The sequence below is a fragment of the Musca domestica genome, unplaced genomic scaffold (assembly GCF_030504385.1).
Source record: "Musca domestica strain aabys unplaced genomic scaffold, Musca_domestica.polishedcontigs.V.1.1 2, whole genome shotgun sequence".
Classification (NCBI taxonomy): Eukaryota; Metazoa; Arthropoda; class Insecta; order Diptera; family Muscidae; genus Musca; species Musca domestica.
In genome coordinates this window covers 42609667-42633934 of record NW_026712249.1, presented here as the reverse complement: position 1 = coordinate 42633934, position 24268 = coordinate 42609667, and the positions used below count along the sequence as shown (strand labels likewise).

At 31.9% G+C, this 24268-nt stretch overlaps 1 protein-coding gene across 1 annotated transcript; it reads right to left on the bottom strand.

The window, feature by feature from the left end:
* Nucleotides 1-7257: 7257 nt before the first annotated feature.
* LOC131802218 (uncharacterized) lies at nucleotides 7258-9145 on the bottom strand. The gene is made up of 7 exons (XM_059121984.1): nucleotides 9136-9145; nucleotides 8744-8796; nucleotides 8597-8698; nucleotides 8409-8530; nucleotides 8150-8346; nucleotides 7876-8090; nucleotides 7258-7802 (listed from the first exon to the last, which is right to left on the bottom strand). The coding sequence occupies exons 1-7, from the start codon at nucleotides 9143-9145 to the stop codon at nucleotides 7797-7799; spliced, it is 705 nt and encodes a 234-aa protein (XP_058977967.1). The 3' UTR covers nucleotides 7258-7796.
* Between the last annotated feature and the right edge of the window lie 15123 nt (nucleotides 9146-24268).

Below are 24268 nucleotides of genomic sequence, written 5' to 3'. Positions count from 1 at the left end.
AAATCAAATCATTAAATATGAAATTTGGTTTTATGACCGCTGTTGTGAAGCCTCAACATGTGGATGTGGTTTCGAAAATGCGATCTTTAATTGTACGAAAAGTACTGAATGTTATCAAATGTGATATTGAGTGAAGGGATAGGGATACAATTCTGAAATTTGATATATAGATTACTGATAGTATCTATGTTTGAGAAATGCGTCCTATATTTGTGCAAAAACTACTAAATGGTACGAAATTTAGTATTGGGTGAAGATATGGAGCTGGAATGCTCATATTTTATATCGAGGTCTATCTTGGTATCTGGAATGGAGATATGGGGGTGATTTTGGAAATGTGTACTACATATGTTCTAAAAGTACAGAATAGTACTAAATTTGGTATTTGGTAAAGGGATAGAGCTGGCATCCTGAAATTTGATACTGGTTCTTGAAACGTGTACGATAAATATACGGCAAGTACTGAATGGTACTATATTTGGTATTGGGAGAAAGGATAGAGATAAAATTCTGAAATTGGATATTCAAATAGCTGATGGTATCTGCGTTTAACATTTGGCGGTGGTTTGGAAATGCGTCCTATGTTTGTACGAAAAGTACTAAATGTGTCCTATATTTGTACGAAAAGTACTAAATTTGATATTATGTGTAGGAATAGAGCTGAAGTCCTGAAATTTGATATAGATATATAAATAAGATATGGAGGTGGTTTTGGAATTACGTTCTATAAGTTTTCGAAAAGTAGAAAGAGGTACCATATTGGGTGAAGGGATGAAGCTGAGGGCCGAAATTTGATACTGAGGCCTCCTTTAGTATCTGGAATTGAGATATGCAGGTGTTTTTGGAAACGTGTACAGTAATTTACGAAAAGTATTAAATGGTCGTATATTTGGTATCGGGTGAAGAGATAGAGATAAAATTGTGAAATATAATTTTTAGATTACTAATGTATCTGTATCAGATTTTGCGTTGGTGTGGAAATGCATCGTACGAAAAGTACTAAATGGTACTAAATTTAGTATTACTTGAAAAAATAGAACTGAAATCCCAAAATTGGTAACAGGAATTAATATATGGAGATGGTTTTGCAAATATGTATAATAATTGTACGAAAAGTCCTAAATGGTACTAAATCTGGTATTGGGTGAAGTTATAGGATAGGATTTGAGATATGGATGTGATTTTGGGAATGTGTACTATATTCGTACGAAAAGTACTAAATGGTATTGGTATTGGGTGGTATTTGGCCGTGGTTTGGAAATGCGTGTTATATTTGTACGAAAAGTACTTAATATTATTAAATTTGATATTTGGTGAAGGGATAGAGCTGTAATCCCGAAATTCAAATTTTACCGTGCTCACGAGCCGGCCAGGGAGACAGCTGGAAATTGGAGAGACTGGATCGACTTAAAATGCCCTGAAACGAATTTTGCCAAAGGGGAGAGCTAAGGTCTACAATACTTATACCCTTTATAGTCATATGTCCAATATATGTGGAACAACACGAATTCCGCAAAAAGTCTACGAAAATATCAAATTTGGTAAGTACCAGTACATAATATACAAAAATATGCGCATATATCGACAATTTTAATACCAATTTCAAATGACGAGTTCCAGACCGTATCATTAAACATATGTCTCAAATCACCAAAATACTCTATACAATTACATGAAGCTCCACTTTTAAACGTCATTTAGAATTTGAGGTTGATTCGGAGATGAGTTAATCATTTTTTTTATTTCGAAATCATTTCTAGCACCAAATCATATTTTAGGATGTTAACAATTTAAGTATAAATGGCGCTTACATCTGCCTAACAAATAAAACGTTGTAAGAAACACAACTTCCTAAAATAACCCAAACACATCTTTACCACATACAAATGTGGTTATGTTTATGTGTCTGGTTACAGCCATTTCTTAACGAGTTTCCAAACAATGGTAATGAAAGTGTAAATGAAACTCAGAGAATACCCTTGTTTTGGAAAACGCATGGGAAAGAAATTGAATTTTCTTCTCTGGATTTGTGAAACAAGGCAAGAAAAAATTGTACAACAAAAATCAATAACTATAAAAATCGAAAACAGAACGCAAACTCATTTTTGGTCTATGCGGAATCCCAGTTTATGTCTGGCAATTTGTTTTTTTTTTTTCTTTTTTACCATATTGCTTTTGTCTAAGAAGTAATCCGAAAAAAAGAACAAAAGAAATCCTTTGTTTCCATAACTGTTGGTATGCAAAACACCAAATGTTAGACAAATCTTGGGAAAATGGCTGTGTTGTAAAATGTGTAAATGAAGATGTGAAGAAACAACATGTCCTTTTGGTTGGGTTAAGCTTTAAGGTTTGATAGAAGTTATATTATAACTGGAAGTGAAATGGAACCAAGGAAGACTGTGGCTCAATATATTATGCAGGTCTAGTCATTGTGGAATTGGTTTAGACTCGTAACGAGCTTTTATTTATAGAGTATGAAATTCTCTAAAAAATAAAGAATTCCCGAAAAAAAATAAAAACACCTCTTGCCAAGGGTATAACCAGTGTCAGATTTTCGCCATTACTAATATTCTTCCCAATATTAGGTCGAGTAAGAAAATGAAATATATCAGTTTACATATAAATATTCAATGTCTACACGCAGAGAAAAAAATATGGTTCAGCCAACAATATTCGAAGAGCAAAATATATATGGTAAATATATGGTTGGATTCTATTATGTAATATTGCCGCTGCAAACATGTTTTTGGTTAGGCTGTGTAAACTGTATACATATAAATGTTTGCCCCAACCAGTTTCATGGTTGTCCCAATCATTTGATTGGTAAGATTTTATAAAACGTTCTTTTAGCCTGAAAATATATATTTTAAAAAGGTACAATATATATGTTTTCTGTAACGATTTACATGTTTGTCCCAATCATTTGATTGGTAAGATTTTATCAAATGTTTTCTTGGCCTGAAAATATATATTTTTAAAAAGTTACAATATATATGTTTTCGGCAACCATTTACATGTTTGTCCCCATCATTTGATTGATAAGATTTTACTAAACTTTTTTTTGGTCTGAAAATATATATTTTAAGAAGTTACAATATATATATGTTTGCCCCAACCATTTACTTGTTTGCCCCAATAATTTGATTGGTAAGATTTTACTAAACTTTTTTTGGCCTGAAAATATATATTTTTAAAAAGTTACAATATATATGTTTGCCCCAACCATTTACTTGTTTGCCCCAATAATTTGATTGGTAAGATTTTACCAAACTTTTTTTTGGCCTTAAAATATATATTTTAAAAAGTTACAATATATATGTTTGCCCCAACCATTTCTTATACTCTACCTTTTTAATATTATGTATATTATTAAAAACATCTTGGATAGTGTTTTTAAATCAAATTTTATTTAATTTTACAGGTAATAATATAAATTAACATATTAAATCTAACATATAGTATACAATTATTAATATTACGAAAATGGAATTGCATTTAGTTTATATAAAAGCAGTCTTCTTTGGATGTACAAATATATCCCGTATAATTTGATTCTAAATATAATACATTGACAGAAAGAAAAACATTTTCATATTCTACTCTAAAAGCATGGTAGTGCGAATCAAATCCATGTGTTAAAAGTCTTTGAACGCACAGGAAAAAACTATCGTCGAAACAACAAATATGAATAATGAGTCCAAATAATGGAATGTTATCATCATATTCTCCAATTTGAATAACCATTCCAGGTTTAAAATAAATTTCATTGTATTGAAGATTGGATAAGACACGCAATGGTACTGTAGACAAAATATTATATTTTCGGAAAGTATCGCTGGTCATTTCCACAGAATGACCTAATTTTATTTTAGCATCTAAAATATCTGAATAGTTAATTAAAAAGTCAAATAATTTAACTTCATATTTTGTGTATATAGTTTTCAGGAGATTAATTTTATTATTAGAGCTGTTACATAGGCGAGAAGTATATGAACAATATTAATCGAAATTTACATAATATTAATAATTCAAAGACTTACCAATTCATGAAAGTTCTCATTAAGATGAATGTTGTATTTTTGTATATAGTCAATAGTACTTAACTCGTTGTTTTGTAATTCGTTTTGTCGATAGGAATGAGATTTAATCCAAAGTTCTCTTGTTTTGTTCCAATCTACATTCGTTGTTTCAAGAATTTTCAATTCATCTGCTGATATGCCAGTTTCGTGATCTTCCGACAATTGCGTATGATTTGCTAAAAGAACGTATTGTTTTTCAAAACATATAAATATTCTTATATTTAAGCATACTCACATTTCTTTTTCACGTTTTCACGTCTATTTATCAGTCCTGCTGCACTTAATTGTGTTCTCTTATTATTGTATGCGTCAAACAATTTACCCTTTGCCAAATGACCTTTTGTAAAGGGTACGTAATAAGTTTCTCTAACTTCCGATGGAAATACTTCTATTATTGATCGGGAAAGTTGTAACAAATCATCTTTATATAAACTGCAAATTGAAAAAGAATCTCTGAATATAAACAAATTGTTAAGTGTTTAGGATTTACATACCGTCTATTCACATTTTGGCTCAGGATATTTGACACTATACTCTTTGCTATAATTGTTCTATCCTTATTTTGCAGACTATTACATTGCAATAATTGCTTAATTTCAGGATATTCTTTTATTTCCTTCGGGAATAAAAAGGGGTTAATAATGACTGAAAAGATTTTAAATTAAGAAACATTTTTACATACCTCCGTTGATGGAACAGAAGGATAAGCATTTTTGTCAATAAAAATATTCCCCTGGCTTTGGTTAAAAATATCATCGGTTATACATGTTAAAGTTCTAATAACCTGAGGCTGTGTACTTCCAAATATTATATTTTGTGAACTGGAAGCCTGTGATTCCAATTCATCATTCGAGTCTGAGGTGGAATAAGAAGAATTATCATCTACAACGAAAATTAGTTTAGAAATTACACATTATATTTACATACATATACAATGGTGGTCACCTAATTAGAACATGAACTGTGGTGAACATTCTTTGAAGTATTTTTTAAAAATAATATAATTCTGAACACTTAGATATACTGCACTTAAGAGGTTTAGTGTGAAAATAGAAAATTATTTTATGCAATTTTTAATAAATAAAAGTTTTTATAAAATAACGTGGAAATATTTACTTTACTGCTTTTTTTGAAAATAGTTTACAGATGAAAAAAAAAATTAGTATATCTAAGAGCTCAGAATTATTATTTTTTTTTTAAACACTTCAAAAAATGCTTACCACAGTTCATGTTCTAATTACGTGACCACAACTTTAAATATATTTAATTTGTGGATACTCATTAAATTTACGTCCAATATAAAATCCGTTGACGATAGATACTGTTCCACCAAATCGGTGAATATGTTTGGTTTTATTAAAAATTTCTTGTTAAAAATTTGAACTTCTTCAGTTGATGGAATATTATAGGTTTCCTTTACTATAATAAATAAAGATGGTTAAATATTTTATTAAAAATTATTTAATAATAAAATAATATGTCAATTTTAAAAATCACATCAATGTCCATGAACCTTCAATGTTCCCAATATTCACGTTCAATTTTGCACTAAAAACATTTTCCCCAAAACGATAATCTCTTTACTTCTCTCTATGCTTTGTTTGTTTTGTGTGTTCAACCACCCAACCTTTTCATGATGAGATGATTCACACAAAACAAACAACCAAAAACATGAAATGTGTTAAAGCGTACGACTGAACATTTTTCTGTTCTTTTTTTTGAGTATTGCACTTTTATATGAGATGTATAAAACAAATAATTAACATAATTCTTTAAATTGTTTATAGAGTTTTTCACTTAATATTTTTTATTAGTCACTGCATGATTAATTAGAACTTTCACAATATTAACACTTTTTATACATCTTTTACCTTTATTTATAAACAAATCGTAGTCATTAATTCCATCAAAAACCACTGAAACTATTTCTTTTTTGTTTTGGAATGTTGTTTTCAACAATTTACGTGAATTCATTTTTTTCTTTTTTTGTGATCCGTCTTCTCTGAATGCCAAACAAAAACTAGCGAGAGGCAGTGAATGCAGAAGCTAATGCAAATGCTCCGAAATATAACGGGATCACAACACTCAACACAAAATATTGTAAACTTTAACAATACATATTTTCAATCCAAAACAAGATATTGTAATTTTTTAAAATACATATTTTAAAATTGGACAATATATATTCTTAGTTTGAAAATATATATTGTTAAATTTGAAAATATGTATTGTTAAATTTGAAAATATGTATTGTTAAAATTGAAAATATATATTGTTAAAATTGAAAATATGTATTTTCGAACTAAACAAATATATATTAAAAAGTGCACATGTTTTGAATTTTCTGAAAACACGTGTTTTATACATTTTCAATGTTGTACTTTTCCTTGAAGCTAATTGTATTACAGTGACTTAGTTACATATATGTACTCTTAATTATTTTTTGATCGGTAAATATATGGTTGGATTCTATTATGTAATATTGCCGCTGCAAACATGTTTTTGGTTAGGCTGTGTAAACTGTATACATATAAATGTTTGCCCCAACCAGTTTCATGGTTGTCCCAATCATTTGATTGGTAAGATTTTATAAAACGTTCTTTTAGCCTGAAAATATATATTTTAAAAAGGTACAATATATATGTTTTCTGTAACGATTTACATGTTTGTCCCAATCATTTGATTGGTAAGATTTTATCAAATGTTTTCTTGGCCTGAAAATATATATTTTTAAAAAGTTACAATATATATGTTTTCGGCAACCATTTACATGTTTGTCCCCATCATTTGATTGATAAGATTTTACTAAACTTTTTTTTGGTCTGAAAATATATATTTTAAGAAGTTACAATATATATATGTTTGCCCCAACCATTTACTTGTTTGCCCCAATAATTTGATTGGTAAGATTTTACTAAACTTTTTTTGGCCTGAAAATATATATTTTTAAAAAGTTACAATATATATGTTTGCCCCAACCATTTACTTGTTTGCCCCAATAATTTGATTGGTAAGATTTTACCAAACTTTTTTTTGGCCTTAAAATATATATTTTAAAAAGTTACAATATATATGTTTGCCCCAACCATTTCTTATACTCTACCTTTTTAATATTATGTATATTATTAAAAACATCTTGGATAGTGTTTTTAAATCAAATTTTATTTAATTTTACAGGTAATAATATAAATTAACATATTAAATCTAACATATAGTATACAATTATTAATATTACGAAAATGGAATTGCATTTAGTTTATATAAAAGCAGTCTTCTTTGGATGTACAAATATATCCCGTATAATTTGATTCTAAATATAATACATTGACAGAAAGAAAAACATTTTCATATTCTACTCTAAAAGCATGGTAGTGCGAATCAAATCCATGTGTTAAAAGTCTTTGAACGCACAGGAAAAAACTATCGTCGAAACAACAAATATGAATAATGAGTCCAAATAATGGAATGTTATCATCATATTCTCCAATTTGAATAACCATTCCAGGTTTAAAATAAATTTCATTGTATTGAAGATTGGATAAGACACGCAATGGTACTGTAGACAAAATATTATATTTTCGGAAAGTATCGCTGGTCATTTCCACAGAATGACCTAATTTTATTTTAGCATCTAAAATATCTGAATAGTTAATTAAAAAGTCAAATAATTTAACTTCATATTTTGTGTATATAGTTTTCAGGAGATTAATTTTATTATTAGAGCTGTTACATAGGCGAGAAGTATATGAACAATATTAATCGAAATTTACATAATATTAATAATTCAAAGACTTACCAATTCATGAAAGTTCTCATTAAGATGAATGTTGTATTTTTGTATATAGTCAATAGTACTTAACTCGTTGTTTTGTAATTCGTTTTGTCGATAGGAATGAGATTTAATCCAAAGTTCTCTTGTTTTGTTCCAATCTACATTCGTTGTTTCAAGAATTTTCAATTCATCTGCTGATATGCCAGTTTCGTGATCTTCCGACAATTGCGTATGATTTGCTAAAAGAACGTATTGTTTTTCAAAACATATAAATATTCTTATATTTAAGCATACTCACATTTCTTTTTCACGTTTTCACGTCTATTTATCAGTCCTGCTGCACTTAATTGTGTTCTCTTATTATTGTATGCGTCAAACAATTTACCCTTTGCCAAATGACCTTTTGTAAAGGGTACGTAATAAGTTTCTCTAACTTCCGATGGAAATACTTCTATTATTGATCGGGAAAGTTGTAACAAATCATCTTTATATAAACTGCAAATTGAAAAAGAATCTCTGAATATAAACAAATTGTTAAGTGTTTAGGATTTACATACCGTCTATTCACATTTTGGCTCAGGATATTTGACACTATACTCTTTGCTATAATTGTTCTATCCTTATTTTGCAGACTATTACATTGCAATAATTGCTTAATTTCAGGATATTCTTTTATTTCCTTCGGGAATAAAAAGGGGTTAATAATGACTGAAAAGATTTTAAATTAAGAAACATTTTTACATACCTCCGTTGATGGAACAGAAGGATAAGCATTTTTGTCAATAAAAATATTCCCCTGGCTTTGGTTAAAAATATCATCGGTTATACATGTTAAAGTTCTAATAACCTAAGGCTGTGTACTTCCAAATATTATATTTTGTGAACTGGAAGCCTGTGATTCCAATTCATCATTCGAGTCTGAGGTGGAATAAGAAGAATTATCATCTACAACGAAAATTAGTTTAGAAATTACACATTATATTTACATACATATACAATGGTGGTCACCTAATTAGAACATGAACTGTGGTGAACATTCTTTGAAGTATTTTTTAAAAATAATATAATTCTGAACACTTAGATATACTGCACTTAAGAGGTTTAGTGTGAAAATAGAAAATTATTTTATGCAATTTTTAATAAATAAAAGTTTTTATAAAATAACGTGGAAATATTTACTTTACTGCTTTTTTTGAAAATAGTTTACAGATGAAAAAAAAAATTAGTATATCTAAGAGCTCAGAATTATTATTTTTTTTTTTAAACACTTCAAAAAATGCTTACCACAGTTCATGTTCTAATTACGTGACCACAACTTTAAATATATTTAATTTGTGGATACTCATTAAATTTACGTCCAATATAAAATCCGTTGACGATAGATACTGTTCCACCAAATCGGTGAATATGTTTGGTTTTATTAAAAATTTCTTGTTAAAAATTTGAACTTCTTCAGTTGATGGAATATTATAGGTTTCCTTTACTATAATAAATAAAGATGGTTAAATATTTTATTAAAAATTATTTAATAATAAAATAATATGTCAATTTTAAAAATCACATCAATGTCCATGAACCTTCAATGTTCCCAATATTCACGTTCAATTTTGCACTAAAAACATTTTCCCCAAAACGATAATCTCTTTACTTCTCTCTATGCTTTGTTTGTTTTGTGTGTTCAACCACCCAACCTTTTCATGATGAGATGATTCACACAAAACAAACAACCAAAAACATGAAATGTGTTAAAGCGTACGACTGAACATTTTTCTGTTCTTTTTTTTGAGTATTGCACTTTTATATGAGATGTATAAAACAAATAATTAACATAATTCTTTAAATTGTTTATAGAGTTTTTCACTTAATATTTTTTATTAGTCACTGCATGATTAATTAGAACTTTCACAATATTAACACTTTTTATACATCTTTTACCTTTATTTATAAACAAATCGTAGTCATTAATTCCATCAAAAACCACTGAAACTATTTCTTTTTTGTTTTGGAATGTTGTTTTCAACAATTTACGTGAATTCATTTTTTTCTTTTTTTGTGATCCGTCTTCTCTGAATGCCAAACAAAAACTAGCGAGAGGCAGTGAATGCAGAAGCTAATGCAAATGCTCCGAAATATAACGGGATCACAACACTCAACACAAAATATTGTAAACTTTAACAATACATATTTTCAATCCAAAACAAGATATTGTAATTTTTTAAAATACATATTTTAAAATTGGACAATATATATTCTTAGTTTGAAAATATATATTGTTAAATTTGAAAATATGTATTGTTAAATTTGAAAATATGTATTGTTAAAATTGAAAATATATATTGTTAAAATTGAAAATATGTATTTTCGAACTAAACAAATATATATTAAAAAGTGCACATGTTTTGAATTTTCTGAAAACACGTGTTTTATACATTTTCAATGTTGTACTTTTCCTTGAAGCTAATTGTATTACAGTGACTTAGTTACATATATGTACTCTTAATTATTTTTTGCCATTAAATAGAACTTTTACTTTTCTTTTTCAGAAAAAGTCACATTCAAAATAGTTGTAAGCGAACGCGAAATAAACTCACTTTATTTTTATTGTATTTATAGATAGCATGTGTCATTATTTTATGACTCTTTAATATTTATTGTATTAAGTAAAACTTTTAAATGTTCACTTTTATATCACTCTTAAATTTACGCACGTAGTACTTCTTCGAACTCTCCAATCAAACTAACATGTTTTGACACGCTCAGCTCTCAAGCGCATACAATTTACAATATTATTTTAAAATTCTACAAAATGTATTGTAAATTTATTAGCAACATGATTGTGAAGACCATTGGTATTGTAAATTATTTTTATCATATTACAAAAATTCGATTTAAATTTTGGAAATTATGGTTGCAGGGAACATAGTATTTTCAAATATGCAATTCACATGTTTGCTACAAACATATAAAAGTTGTGGCAACAATAGTTATGGTTTCTGCAACCATAGTGAAAAATATTTTTTCTCTGCGTGTATATAAATAAGAGAATAATAAAATAACTGAGCGACTGAAAATTAACACCCAAACGAAACAGCTGAAGCTAGAATCTTGAAATTGATTGATGGAGTGAAGGATCTTGTATTAGTAAAAATAATGGGATTTGTGACATATAAAGAGAACCGGATGCTTATTTCGGATTTTGCTATCTTGGTCTTGGTTATTCAAATTTTTGAGCCCTTGTGGGGGAGGTACCAGAAGAAATGGGCCGATCTCTACAATTTAAAAAAACCTTTTGTGGATAGAAATATTGAGATGTACCAAGTCTGAATGGAATCGGTTGTTAATTTCCCGTTTTATGAGCTTCATGGATTCTCAAAATGTTGACCCCTTGCGAGGGAGGTACTAGAAGGAGTGGACCTATGTATTCCATCTTCACACCAGTCCTTGAGCTAATAAAAATATTGTGGAAAGACAAGATTTGAAGACAATTGAACTGTTACATCACATATTATAAAAGTTATAATTATTCAAAATTTGGACCCTTTTTTGGGTACTTAGAGGAATGGACCGATATTATACATTTTCGCACCTGACGTAGCACTGATGCAAATATTAGGATTCGCAAAGTTAGACCAAAATCGGATAATTCTTTCTCTTTCTCTGCAGCAAAGTATTTTCTTTTCACAATTTCGACCTTTTGTGGCGGAGGTACCAGAAGGAGTGGATCGATATTGTCCATCTCCAAACTCGATCTAAGTTTGACAATAATATTGCGATGTTCCAAGTTCGGATCAAATCGGATACACCCTTCGAGAGTTATCTTGCGCACCAGACAGATAAACAGACGGACGGACGTCACTAGATCGACTCCACATGTCCTGAAACGGATTTGGTCCAAAGAGAGTCTAAACCCGTTATTTCGATGAGGCACGGTTTGGCAGTATCAAATGAAGACCTAACTTGAACTGTAGGAACAGATTTAAAATTTTAAAGTGGAGTTTTCGCTTGCTCATATTTCCGATTTTTATACCCTACAACACTATGTGTAGGGGGTATTATATGTTAAACAAAAGTTAAATTGTCTATTAAATCGCGAATACTTTTAATCCCGGCAAAATCATAAATAGACGAACTGATCAATTCTGACCGTTACGTCGATGCCGATAGTTAATATATCGGACATATATAGCGAAATATATACAACGTGTATATACAAAGGAAGGGGATGTTAGCTAGAACTCTTTTATATCTCAAGAATGGCTGTACCAATTTCGACAAATTTTTTCAATTCAGAATGCCCTCTTGGCATAAAAGGATAAAATCTAAAAAAATGGCATAAAAAGATGCCAATAATGATGTTAATATAGATTTTGTAGTATTTTGTGACATTTTTTTATATTTTCATATTTTTTATCGCATGCGATTTTTCCAATTTAACTTATAATATTGAAGTGTATATTTTGTAATAATTTTTCACCTTACAACACAAGTTGCAATTATCGTCCGATCCTCACCCAATATTTCTGGGGAATAAAGTAGTCATATTTCCAAAACATATTTCGAAACAAGATTTTCAAATTTTCTGCTAGCCACAAGAAAAATAAATCGGACTAAATGTCTTCTTTAATTTCTTGCAGTAACTGCAAACCTCTTTCGTTTCTTTTCCATAATCTTAGCAAATGCATTCAGACTTTCTAACAAAAATATAAACAAACTTTTGTCATTCAGTTGATCCATGATATCAATTTCTAAAAAAAAAGTAAATGATAAGCCAAGGCCAAGTAACGTTTACAAGATTCTGTTCGCCAGTGACATTTTCTTGGCAATGCAAACAATGATTACAATTCGTTTGCAAAATCTGTTCCTAAATCTGTTTTCAAAACCAAATCTGTTGGTTAAAACTAACAACACAAATGAACAGACAAAACAAAGATAATCAAAAAATCATAGCTGAATAAAAAAAATCGTCAGACGAAATAGAGATTTAAAAGGCGAACAAGAAAAAAATTCCCTGTGGAAAATGCGAATTTCGACAAGAAGTGGTTATTCATTTTAATTTATTTCATTTTGTAAATAAAGGAAATTACACATATATAAATCAAGGAAATATAACCATATGTGGGCACCATTTTGTAGTAAAACACGAAAATATCCTTTCGAATTTTGAAATCCGTTTGGAATTTTTATTTACTCTTTGAAATGCAGTAAGTTTTGTGTACGTTGATATCGGTTCAATTTTTTCAAGAACCCCGGGAAAAATTTTGTGGAATGACGTCAACGGCAAAAATAGTCTTCATCAAATTTTGCTATATGTCACCAAAGAAATCCGTATATTCACTCTATATCAAAAAAATATCAGCATCAATGTTCCAAAAAACCAAAAAAAAACTAGTAAGGAAAGGTCAAGAGTTGGACGCGGCCGACTATATGATACCTTACACCACTATGCGTATTTAGTAGAGTTCTCGTAACAAAAAAAAATTATATTGGGAATTTTTGCGAAGTAGATCATACCACATATGAACCAAATAACATTGCTGTATAATGCATGATATGACTTTGGTAAGGATTATATTAAAAAATATTTCTTGGAGCAATAGATATACCGGACCGATTTTCACCAAATGGTAAAATTCTGTTGAATATGAAAAAATCTATTTAATTTGGCCTGACATTACATATATGGTGAGCAAAACAGTACAATTGGATGAAGATGTATATCGAAGCTATATAAAAACCTGAACCGATCTCGATACAATTTGATAGAGGTGTCTGCCAAGCTGTATCTGATGTTCGGTATCACATATCATTATTGTGGAGGGCATGTTACGCATGTAAGTGACTCAAACCCCTAATCGGATGAAACATATATATGGGAGCTATAGCTATATCTGAACCGATTATCCCCAAATTTGATGTATTTTCTTCTAGACTTAACCATTTGGGCTGATATTAACCATTTAGTGCACGTAAACCCTGAAATCGTATAAAGATATATATGGGAGGTATGTCCAAATCTGAACCGATCTTCACAAAATTTTAGGCATTCATTTCTGAGCTGTCTCGGATATCTGGTACCAAAGATAACTGTTGTTGAGTGCATATTACGCATGTGAGGGTCTCAAAACCCCAAATTGAATAAAACATAAATATGACAGCTATAGTTATATCTTAACCAATTTTCACCAAATTAGATTCACTTGTTTCTAGGATTAATTCAGTCGGATTTGCCTATATTCAGTTCATTTGGGCTGATATTAGCGATTTGGTGCACAATAAACCTGATATTGGATAAAGATATACATGAGAGCAATATTCAAATCTGATCCGATCTCGATAGAATTTGATGCAATATGATATTTGAACCGATTTTCAACAAATTAGATGTACTATTTTGTCACATCCGACAAATTCAGTCGAGAAGCAGACTGATTTCGGTCGGGTGTGCTAAAATTCAGTTCATTTGTACTGATATTGGTGCGCAAACAACCCAAAATTGGTTGAAGGGTGAGATGAAAAAACTGCAACCAACGTCAGACTGCTGTCAATTCTAAATCACTTGTACGACAGCTGTTAAAATTATTCGAGTGACAGCTCATTATATTGTTTACAAGCGTACAAAAGCATTTTGTTGAGAATTTTCCAGAAAAAAAGTTATTCGTGATGGAATTCAAACGTGATAGTGTGAGTTCTTTATATTTGGCTGGAAAAGCACAAATGGCTATCGTTAGAGCAATCCAGCATTTAAATGTTAATAAATTTTTTGTGTTTCGTACCATCGCTCGTTACCGTGATACTGGTAGAGTAGCCCGACATCAAGGAAGTGGACGGAAGACAAAAGCAACATTAGCAGAAATGGTTTGAAAAGTAACGAAGCGTCTTGATCGAAACCCGCGTCGCAGTGGCCGAAAAATGACTCGTGAGCTGAACATATCGCAATATTCCATTGGGGAAATACTGAAAAAAGAAATCGGGTAAAGCCATTGAAATTCTAAAAAGTGCAAGAACTTACACCGCAACAGAAAGAAAATAAACTGAAAAGAGCTAAAGAGTTGATTCGCGGCCGAAAGTGGTGAACTGCCGAATTTGGTTTTCTCCGATGAGAAAACTTTCTTTGTCCAGCAGTTTGTAAACAAACAAAATGATCGTGTTTACTAGCCAAAGAGGTCAGCTGAAAATGTGCACCTTCGGTTGGCCACCAGAACTCAAGCACAGGCCATGGTGATGATGTGGGCCGCCATAACAGCCGGTGGTCGCTCTCCGCTCGTATTAATTGACCGTGGCATCGGAATAAATGCCGTATATGATCGCGAAATTAATCTGGAGGGTGTATTAAAGCCTTGGGCACGCAAACATTTTAGCCGCAGACCTTGGACATTCCAACAGGACTCAGCACCGTCGCACTTAGCACGCGCCACCCAGGAATGGTTACAAAATGAGGTTTCTTGATTCATTTCCATTTCAATGGCCACCAAAATCTCCGGATACCAATCTGTTGAACTGTTGTGTCTGGAGTACTTTAGAAAGCAAGGTTGGCACTAAGCGCTTCGCCGAGAATGCCCAAAATACCGCAGAGCAACATTCGGGCAGAGTGTGACGGTTTTATTGGCCGTTTGAAGGCTACAATTCGTGGCAAAGGTGACCAATTCGAACAAATCTAAACTAATTTTAAAATTTGATGCTATTTCCGACATTTTTTGCTTTTATTCAATAACTTTGACTTTGTTGCAGTTTTTTATCTCACACTGTATATTCAAATGTTTTTCTACCTTCATGGTGGAGGAACTCAAAATGGAAGGCCAAGTGCCAATAGTTAACAATTAAAACTATTCCAGTGTCATAATTTCTTCCAGCACTCACAGAGTATTCACAAATAAGTAGGTATGTATGCAACAATTGGACAAACTGGTTTGTTTATACAAACATCCAAATTTGTATCTTATGACTGACTGACTCATTGTCGATTGTTTCCCCGCTTTACGGCTGTGAGTGCCATCCACCCAAGAAGCTACAAAACACACAACACAACAAAAAGCTCCAACAAAGCAAAAGCACAAAACAATCTATTAAAACCAATGAATGAGAATGGTGGTGGCGAATCGCTTAGTAACGCGATATTCCCCACCATGTTTTTTTATTATTTGTTTGTTTGTTTTGTGTAATTTTTTATTTCTGAAATAGGGTATTACTTCCATCGTTGCTTATAATTCTCATATGCATTTTTCAAAATTTGTTCGCATAAATGAAAATTGTTTAAGTTGTTCGCTGCGGTTCGTCTTCTCTCTGTTCGAAACGGTTGGTCACACTTCCATTAATTGTGACAAAATATACTTGTATGTTATTACACACACAGTAGTAGTATTCTAAGAATATACATATTTCTTTCTCACATGGAAAGCCTCAAAAAAAATATCAAACAAAACATAAAAAAATCTTCAAAAAACACCAAAACAAAAAACCAAGAAGCTCCAAACTTCCAAAAAACAGTAGAGAAGAGTTGTGATCGTTTTTTTCTTTTTTTGCTTTTTTACGTATTTTTTTAACTTTTAATATTTATGCACATAGTTGTAATGGTATTATGTATTTGTGCATTTGTTTGTAACATGGCGAAGGAAGCGAGATAGACCCATAGTTACTTTTGAGGATCTTCATAGAATCACTTATTAACCGATTGAGATGAAATTTTAAGATTTGTTTGGCCCAAGGAGGAAGCCTATTAATATTGTTGAGAATCGGTTCAAATTAAGATATTGGTCCAATATATATATTCAACTGATTTCGGGTTAATTGTGCAAATAGCCAATATCAATCCAAATGACCTGAATTTTGGCACATCCGACCAAATTCAGTCTAGAAACAAGTACATCAAATTTGGTGAAAATCGGTTCAAATATAGCCATAGCTCCCATATATATTTTTCATCCGATTTGGGACTTTAAGCCTCTCACATGCGTAATATGCACTCCACAGGAATGATCTTCGGTACAAGATAACTTATGGGGCCAAAAATACCTCTGTCAAATTTTATCGAGATCGGATCAGATTTGGATATAGCTCCCATTTATATCATTATCCGATATCAAGTTTATTGTGCACCAAATGGCTAATATCAACCCAAATGGACTGAATTTGGCCACTTCCTACGAAATTTGGCCTTAAAGCAAGTGTTTCAAATGTTGTTGAAAATCTGTGCAGAAATAGCTATAGCTCGAAAATATCTCTGCCAAATTTTATTGAGATCGGTTTGTATATAGCTTCCATATACATCTTCATCCGATTGATTTTGAAAAATCGTTTTCAAAGATCTCGCGGGACAAAATATGGTTTTTTAATTTTTTCATAGCCTTCCGAGAAAAAAATTCGAGGGAATTTAACAATACTTTTCCGGGGTTTTCTCAAAACAAAAAATTTCGTTTTTTTTAATATTGTTTCAAGGTTTTTATTTTATTTAGTTTTAAATCTATTGATAAGGCCAACCGCGAAAAATATTTGTGGATATTTTAAACTTTTTTCAAGGTCTTCTGGGTCTAGAATCTGTTGATTATTTTAAATACTTCCAAGGTTTATTTAAGTTCTATAAAATTTTGGATATTCAAAAATAGTTTTGAAGTATCTTTATACCCTCCACCTTTTTAGACCCTGCAAAGTATATATATATATATATATATATATATATATATATTCTTGATCAGCATAAAATATATGAACCGATCTATGTCGATTTAGAGATGCAGCTTCCGAACGAAACGAAGTAGGTTGATAAAATTTTACTCAACTATGTATTATATCTGCAGGACTTTTGGTGTTGAAAATGAGTCATGTAGGTCCACGTTTTGGTGTAGCCCCCATATAATGGTACCTCCCTTGTTTCGGTATTTTAGTGATTTAAGCGACTTTATTCGCCTTAAATGTTTCAAATTTGGTATTTGAAGTTCGTAATGGATACTACAGCCTACGACTGAAAATTGTATGTGCCGGTCCACGTCTTCGTATAGCCCCCATATAACGGTATCTTCCTATATTCGGTATTTTGATTATTTTAGCGACATTAATCACCGGAATTGTTTCGAATTCGGTATTTGAAGTTCGTAACGGATACTACAGCCTAAGATAGAAAATTGTCTGTGCAGATCAGATCACAGGTATTACAGCCTGTGACAGAAAATTGGCCTATCCTATATTCGGTATTTTGATGATTTTTGCTACATTATTCACTGATTCTTGTTATTCAAGTTTCGCATTTGAATATTGTAATGATTTATGACAAAAGTTGCCTATGCAGGTCGACGTATAGATCCTAATATAACGGCTACATTCGGTATTTTTAAGATTCTAAGAGAATTTTCATTTTTTTAAAATTGCCAAAATCATTCCAAATGGTGGAGGGTATTCAAATATCGGCCCGGTCGAACTTACAGCAAAAAAAAAATATCTTTTCAATTGCCAGTTATAGTGAAATGTCGAGAATTTCCTAAAATTATTTTTATAAAGGTCTTTTGGCAAAGAATTATAGCATTTTAAAAATAATATAGAATTTTAAGAATAATAAAAAATTATGGATTGCTTAAAAAAATGTCCCATTATCTTCCGGCCTTCTGAAAATTATGGATTGGTAAAAAAATCCGATTATCCTCCGGTACAAAAAAAAAAACATTTAAACTTTTTTGTAGGTACTCCTGGCGAAAAAATTGAGGATTTTTAAAAATATTTTTCAAAAAATCTTTTTTGGAAAATATTTGAATTAATTTTTTTTAATTATTTCAATATTTTTATTTTTTCCTCTATTTTTTTTATATGAATTTCTAATTTCTTACCGTATAAAAATCGTATATTTATTGCATTTTTTGGTAGTCCTTAAAAAGTCTTAAAGGTAATTTTTAAAGACTTTATGGAAAATTGTCACTCATATATTATTTAATAATAAATGAGGTACACCTTTGACTTAAGATCGCTTATAAAGGTCATTTATTTACTGATTTTTATTATTGATTAAAAATTTTCAATTCACAGCATCAATCATCCAAATACTAATAAAAATCTACAAAAATATGTCCGAAAAAGGTAATTTTGCATCATCTGAATTAAATCCATGGCTAGACGACACAATTAAAATTCTCAAAAAAAAAATATTTAAAAATATATATAATTTTATATACATTTTGTTACAAATAATTTTCAACGTAATATTTATTTTCCGAAATTTTATTTCATAGAAAAATCTCATCAAATTTATTCCCTTTAAGAAAAATCAAGCGTTTGTTAAGTGTAAATAAATTAATAAAGTTATTTTGGATCGAAGGAGAGCCATCAACAACAAAAAAACGTACAAAGGCTAATTAAATCTTAATTAATTTAAATAAAAACAGCAAGTCAGAACGATGCCAATGAAGCTGATATCTGCCGAAGCGGCGGCAGCAGCAGCATTAACGCAACCGTCACAGCAGTTTATTAAAACTTAACAGAGATAATTAAATATTAAAAAGTTGATAAAGAAAGCAAACAACAGACAAAACGCAAAACCCTTAAATACGACTACGGGCTTAAGTTAGTAGAAGAACGGCGGGGCGGACTACCAAACGGGCGAACGAACGAGTAATTATGCAAATGCCTGACAGCCGGCTTGGGTTCGTTCATTCGTTCGTTGGTTGGTGTAACAGGAAATCGTGTAACCGCGTAAAAGGAAATATTTTCACTATTAAATCTGCAGCAGAGTTTGGCAAAAGGAATTAAACAAAATATTTATTCTTTTTATTTAATTTAATTATTTATACAAATTTTAAAAAATGCAGTTTAAAGCAGTAATGAAAAGTCAAAAGTCGGGCTGTGCCGACTATATTATACCCTACACCACTATACCTATTTAGTAGAGCCCCCGTAACAAAATAATTTATTTGAAGTAGATCATACCATCTATCGACCTTTGGCTTTAGATCAGTTATAATTTGGCTTCAGAGGGAGCTAATATATGGGAGGCATATCCAATTCTTAATCGATTTTCACCAAATTTTCACGGAGACATCACTTCGAGAAGGATTATTAAAATATATATATATATCGGATCAGAGTTCCACCGAATGGAAACGTACGTCCCAAATTCACTCTATTTGGGATGATATTAGCCATTATTTCCACAATAAACCTGAAATCGGATTAAGGATTTATATGGGAGCTATATCCAAGCCTGAATCGATCTTGATAAAAATTTGGCAGAGAAGTTTCTGGGATGTATCTGGTACCAAATATCATTCTTGTGGAGAGCATATTACGAATGTGAGGGACTTAAAGGCCAAATCGGATGAAACATACATGGGAGCTATAGCTTTATCTGAACCGATTTTCTCGAAATTTTATGTACTTGCTTCTAGGTTGAATTCGGTCGGATATGCTTAAATTCATTTGAACAGATATTAGCCATTTGGTGCACAATTAACCCGAAATCGATTGAAAATATACAGGCTGAGATGAAAAAACTGCAACCAACTTCAGACTGCTGTCATTTCAAAACCACTCGTCCGACAGCTGTTAAAATTTTTCCATTGACTGCTTATTATATTGTTTACAAGCGTACAAAAGCATTTTGGTGAAAGTTTTCCAGAAAAAAAGTTATTCGTGATGGAATTCAGACGTGATAGTGTGATCTATATATTTGGCTGGAAAACCACAAAAGGCTATCATTAGAGCACTCCAGCATTTAAATGTGAATAAAAATTTTGTGTCTTGTACCATCGCTTGTTACCATGCTACTGGTAGCGTAGCCCGACGTCAAGGCAGTGGATGGAAGAAAACAGCAACATCAGCAGAAATGGTTCAAAAAGTAAAGAAGCGACTTGATCGAAACCCGCGTCGCAGTGGCCGAAAAATGGTTCTTGAGCTAAATATATCCATTTGGCAAATATTGAAACATGAGCTCGGGATAAAGCCATTGAAATTCCAAAAAGTGCAAGAACTTACACCGCAACAGATAGAAAATAGGCTCAAAAGAGCTAAAGAGTTGCTTTGCTTGGCCTAAAGTGGTGAACTGTCGAATTTTCGTTCTCCAGCAGTTTGTAAACAAACAAAATGATCGTGTTTACATGCCAAAGAGGTCAGCTGAAAATGTGCACCTTCGGTTGGTAACCAGAACTCAAGCGCCGGTCATGGTGATGTTGTGGACCGTCATAACAGCCGATGGTCGCTCTCCGCTCGTATTAATCGACCGTGGCATCAGCATAAATATTATCGCGAAAATATTCTGGAGGGTGTATTAAAGCCTTGGGCACGCAAACATTTGCCCGCGCACCTTGGACATTCCAACAGGACTCAGCATCATCGCACTCAGCACGCGCCACCCAAGTATGGTTACAAAATAAGGTTCCTTGCTTCATTTCCAGCGCACAATGGCCACCAAAATCTCCGGATACCAGTCCGTTGGACTATTGTGTCTGAAGTATTTTGGAAAGCAAGGTTGGCACTACAAAATACCAAAGTGTCGATCACCTCAAGCAAGCGCTTCGCCGGGAATGGACCAAAATACCGCAGAGCAAGATTCGCAGCGTGTTTCATTGGCCGTTTGAAGGCCATAATTCGTGCCAAATGTGACCAATTCGAATAAATCTAAACTTATTCTAAAATTTGATGCTAATTCCGACATTTTTTGCTTTCATTCAATAAAATTTAAAAAATGTAAAAATTATGGCGTTTGACTTAGTTGCAGTTTTTTTACCTCAAAATCTGAACCGATCTTGATAAAAATAGGCAGAGGGGTTTCTGAGCTGTATCTGATTTCTGGTATGAAATATCATTCATGTGGAGTTCATATTACGAATGTGAGATACTCAAAGAGCAAATCGGATGAAACATATATATGGAAGCTAAAGCTAAATCTGAATCGATTTTCTCGAAATTTTATATACTTGCTTTTGGACTGAGTTCAATTGGTTGTACCAAAATAAAGGTCGTGTGGACTTATATTAGCCATTTGACGCACAATTAACCTGACATCGGTTGAAGATATATGCAAGCTGATCCAATTTCAATAGGGTTCGTCCTTGGGCCAAACAAATATTGTTTACAAAATTTCATCTCAATCGGATAATACTGCGACCTGCATTTTTTCACAAGAATACATAGACGGACGGACGGACTGACATGCATAAATCGACTCCGAAGGTGATTCTATGAAGATCCTCAAAAGTAACTATCGGTCTATCTCGCTTCCTTCTCCATCTTACAAACAAATGCACCCCTATGTGGTATGGGGTATAAAAACGATATTTTTATTATTTTAAGGACTCAATGTTCTGTTGGACCCTTGATAGAAAAGGTATTTTTAACATAGATGAGGACATTCACACACAGAAGATGTTTTCTTCTTAAAAGACAGGCCCTCTCCATATAGAAGATCTTTCCTTTTTATAATCATTATTTATTTATATATATTTTTATTTTAAATAATTATATAATTACTTACTTAATAATTTTATTCATACATTAATTTATACCGCCAAGAGAAGAGATAATATAAAAAAGACGATCACAGACTCTCCTCTGCTGTTTGTGGGAATATCCCTCTTTTTGCGGAAAGGGAATTCGCGAAAGTATCTTTTTAGTGATCGCATTTCTAATGGGATAGGAAAGTGATCGAGATATGAAGTTTTTCTTTTTGTGTTTTTGATAAGATTTTTTTGGGAGGGGGGTTTTGGGTTTTCCACGAATGGAAACTTAGAGTAAATATTCTTAAGAGTAATATTAATTCACAAGTATATTTTGTCACAATTGATGGGATGTGACCAACCGTTTCATCAGAGAGGAGACTAACCGTCCGGCAGCTACAACATTTCAATAGCTATTTGTACAAAGTACATTTGAAAAAAGCATATGCGAATTATAACCATTCAAATACAAGTTGTCAGTAATGACAAACGACCAAAAAAAAAGTAGGTAATTAGAAAAAAACAACAACAGCAAATGGCAAGCATAGCTACACAAAAATTTCTCAACCCCATTTGCTTGGTCAAGCGATCCATTGTTTTGTGTGTGTTTTTTGTTGTATCTCTATTTCATAGCTCAGGGCATTTCAATCCAGTCACTGTTCTTCATGTACATGACGCGTTATGACGTACCTTTCAAACTGTGGCTTCGTCAAGTTTGGAGTGTATGTATTAAAACGGGTTTCAGGAAAAGCTGTTTTAAGATAAGCTAAATAAACACCCCAAAACTTGAAAAAATGATCGTCAATAAACATGGGAATTAATTTCTTTACCCTCCACCATAAGTTGCATTTTTAAATTTACAATAATACTGTACAACACAAAAAATAACTAGTATTTTATTAAAGAAGAACTAAAAATAAAAAACACATGAATCGACGATTTGAAAGTTTACATTGCTAAGTAATCTAAATAGAGGGCGAAAATTGTGGTAGAGGGGTAAAATCTACCATTTATTTGAAATAAAATTCTACTATGGGTCGTAGAAGACGTCGAAAGTCTAAATCTAAATAAATATAACCGACTGAACCGACGGCTGAAGCAAGAATCTTGAAATTTTGCACTAGGGTCACTCTTGGAGCCTAGGCAGGTGATAAGACAGGGTTTTGGAAATTCGTACTAAAAGGGTTCGAACTATCATTTGATACTGCCAAAATGTACCTCACTCAAATAACGGTTTTAGACCCTAGGTCTCTTTGGACCAAATCCGTTTCAGGACATTTGGAATCGATCTATCGATGTCCGTCCGTCCGTCTGGCTAGCTGGTGCGCACGATAACTCTCGAAGGGAGTATCTGATTTGGTCCAAACTGGGTACATCGTAATATTTTTGTCAAACTTAGATCGAGCTCGGAGATGGTCAATATCGGTCCACTCCTTCTGGTACCTCTCCCACAAAATGTTATAATTTTCAAAGAAAATAATTTACTGCACAGAAATAGAAAGGTTAATTCGATTTTGATCAAACTTTGCAAATCCAAATATTTGCATCAGTTCTAGGTCAGGTGCGAAAATGGACAATATCGGTCCACTCTATCAAGTACATCTTGCACAAAGGGTTTAAATTTTGAATAATTACAACTTTTATAATGTGTGATGTAAGAGTCTGATTGTCTTCAAATTTCACACATTCCAATATTTTTATTAACCCAAGGTCTGGTGTGAAGATGGAATATATCGGTCTACTCCTTCTGGTACCACCCCACAAGAGGATTTTCTGCACAGGAAGAGGAACGATAATCCGATTTTGCTCCAACTTTGCAAATCCTAATATTTGCCTCAGTGCTAGGTTTGGTGAGAAATTTGACAATATCGGTCCGGTATTTTGACCCATTCGATCGTGATCGACACTGGAAATGAATGAAGCGAGGGACCTCATTTTATAACGACCCTTGGGTGGTGCGTGCTGAGTGCGATGTCCTGTTGGAATGTCCAAGGTCTGGTGCCTTGCCT

What these genes read in the sequence shown, in the direction of transcription:
- LOC131802218 (XM_059121984.1), bottom strand. An exon ending in ATGATGAATTGGAATCACAG is followed by an intron (nt 8,699 to 8,743) that starts GCTTCCAGTTCA and finishes ACACAGCCTTAG; the next exon opens with GTTATTAGAACTTTAACATG. An exon ending in CTTCTGTTCCATCAACGGAG is followed by an intron (nt 8,531 to 8,596) that starts GTATGTAAAAAT and finishes TTATTCCCGAAG; the next exon opens with GAAATAAAAGAATATCCTGA.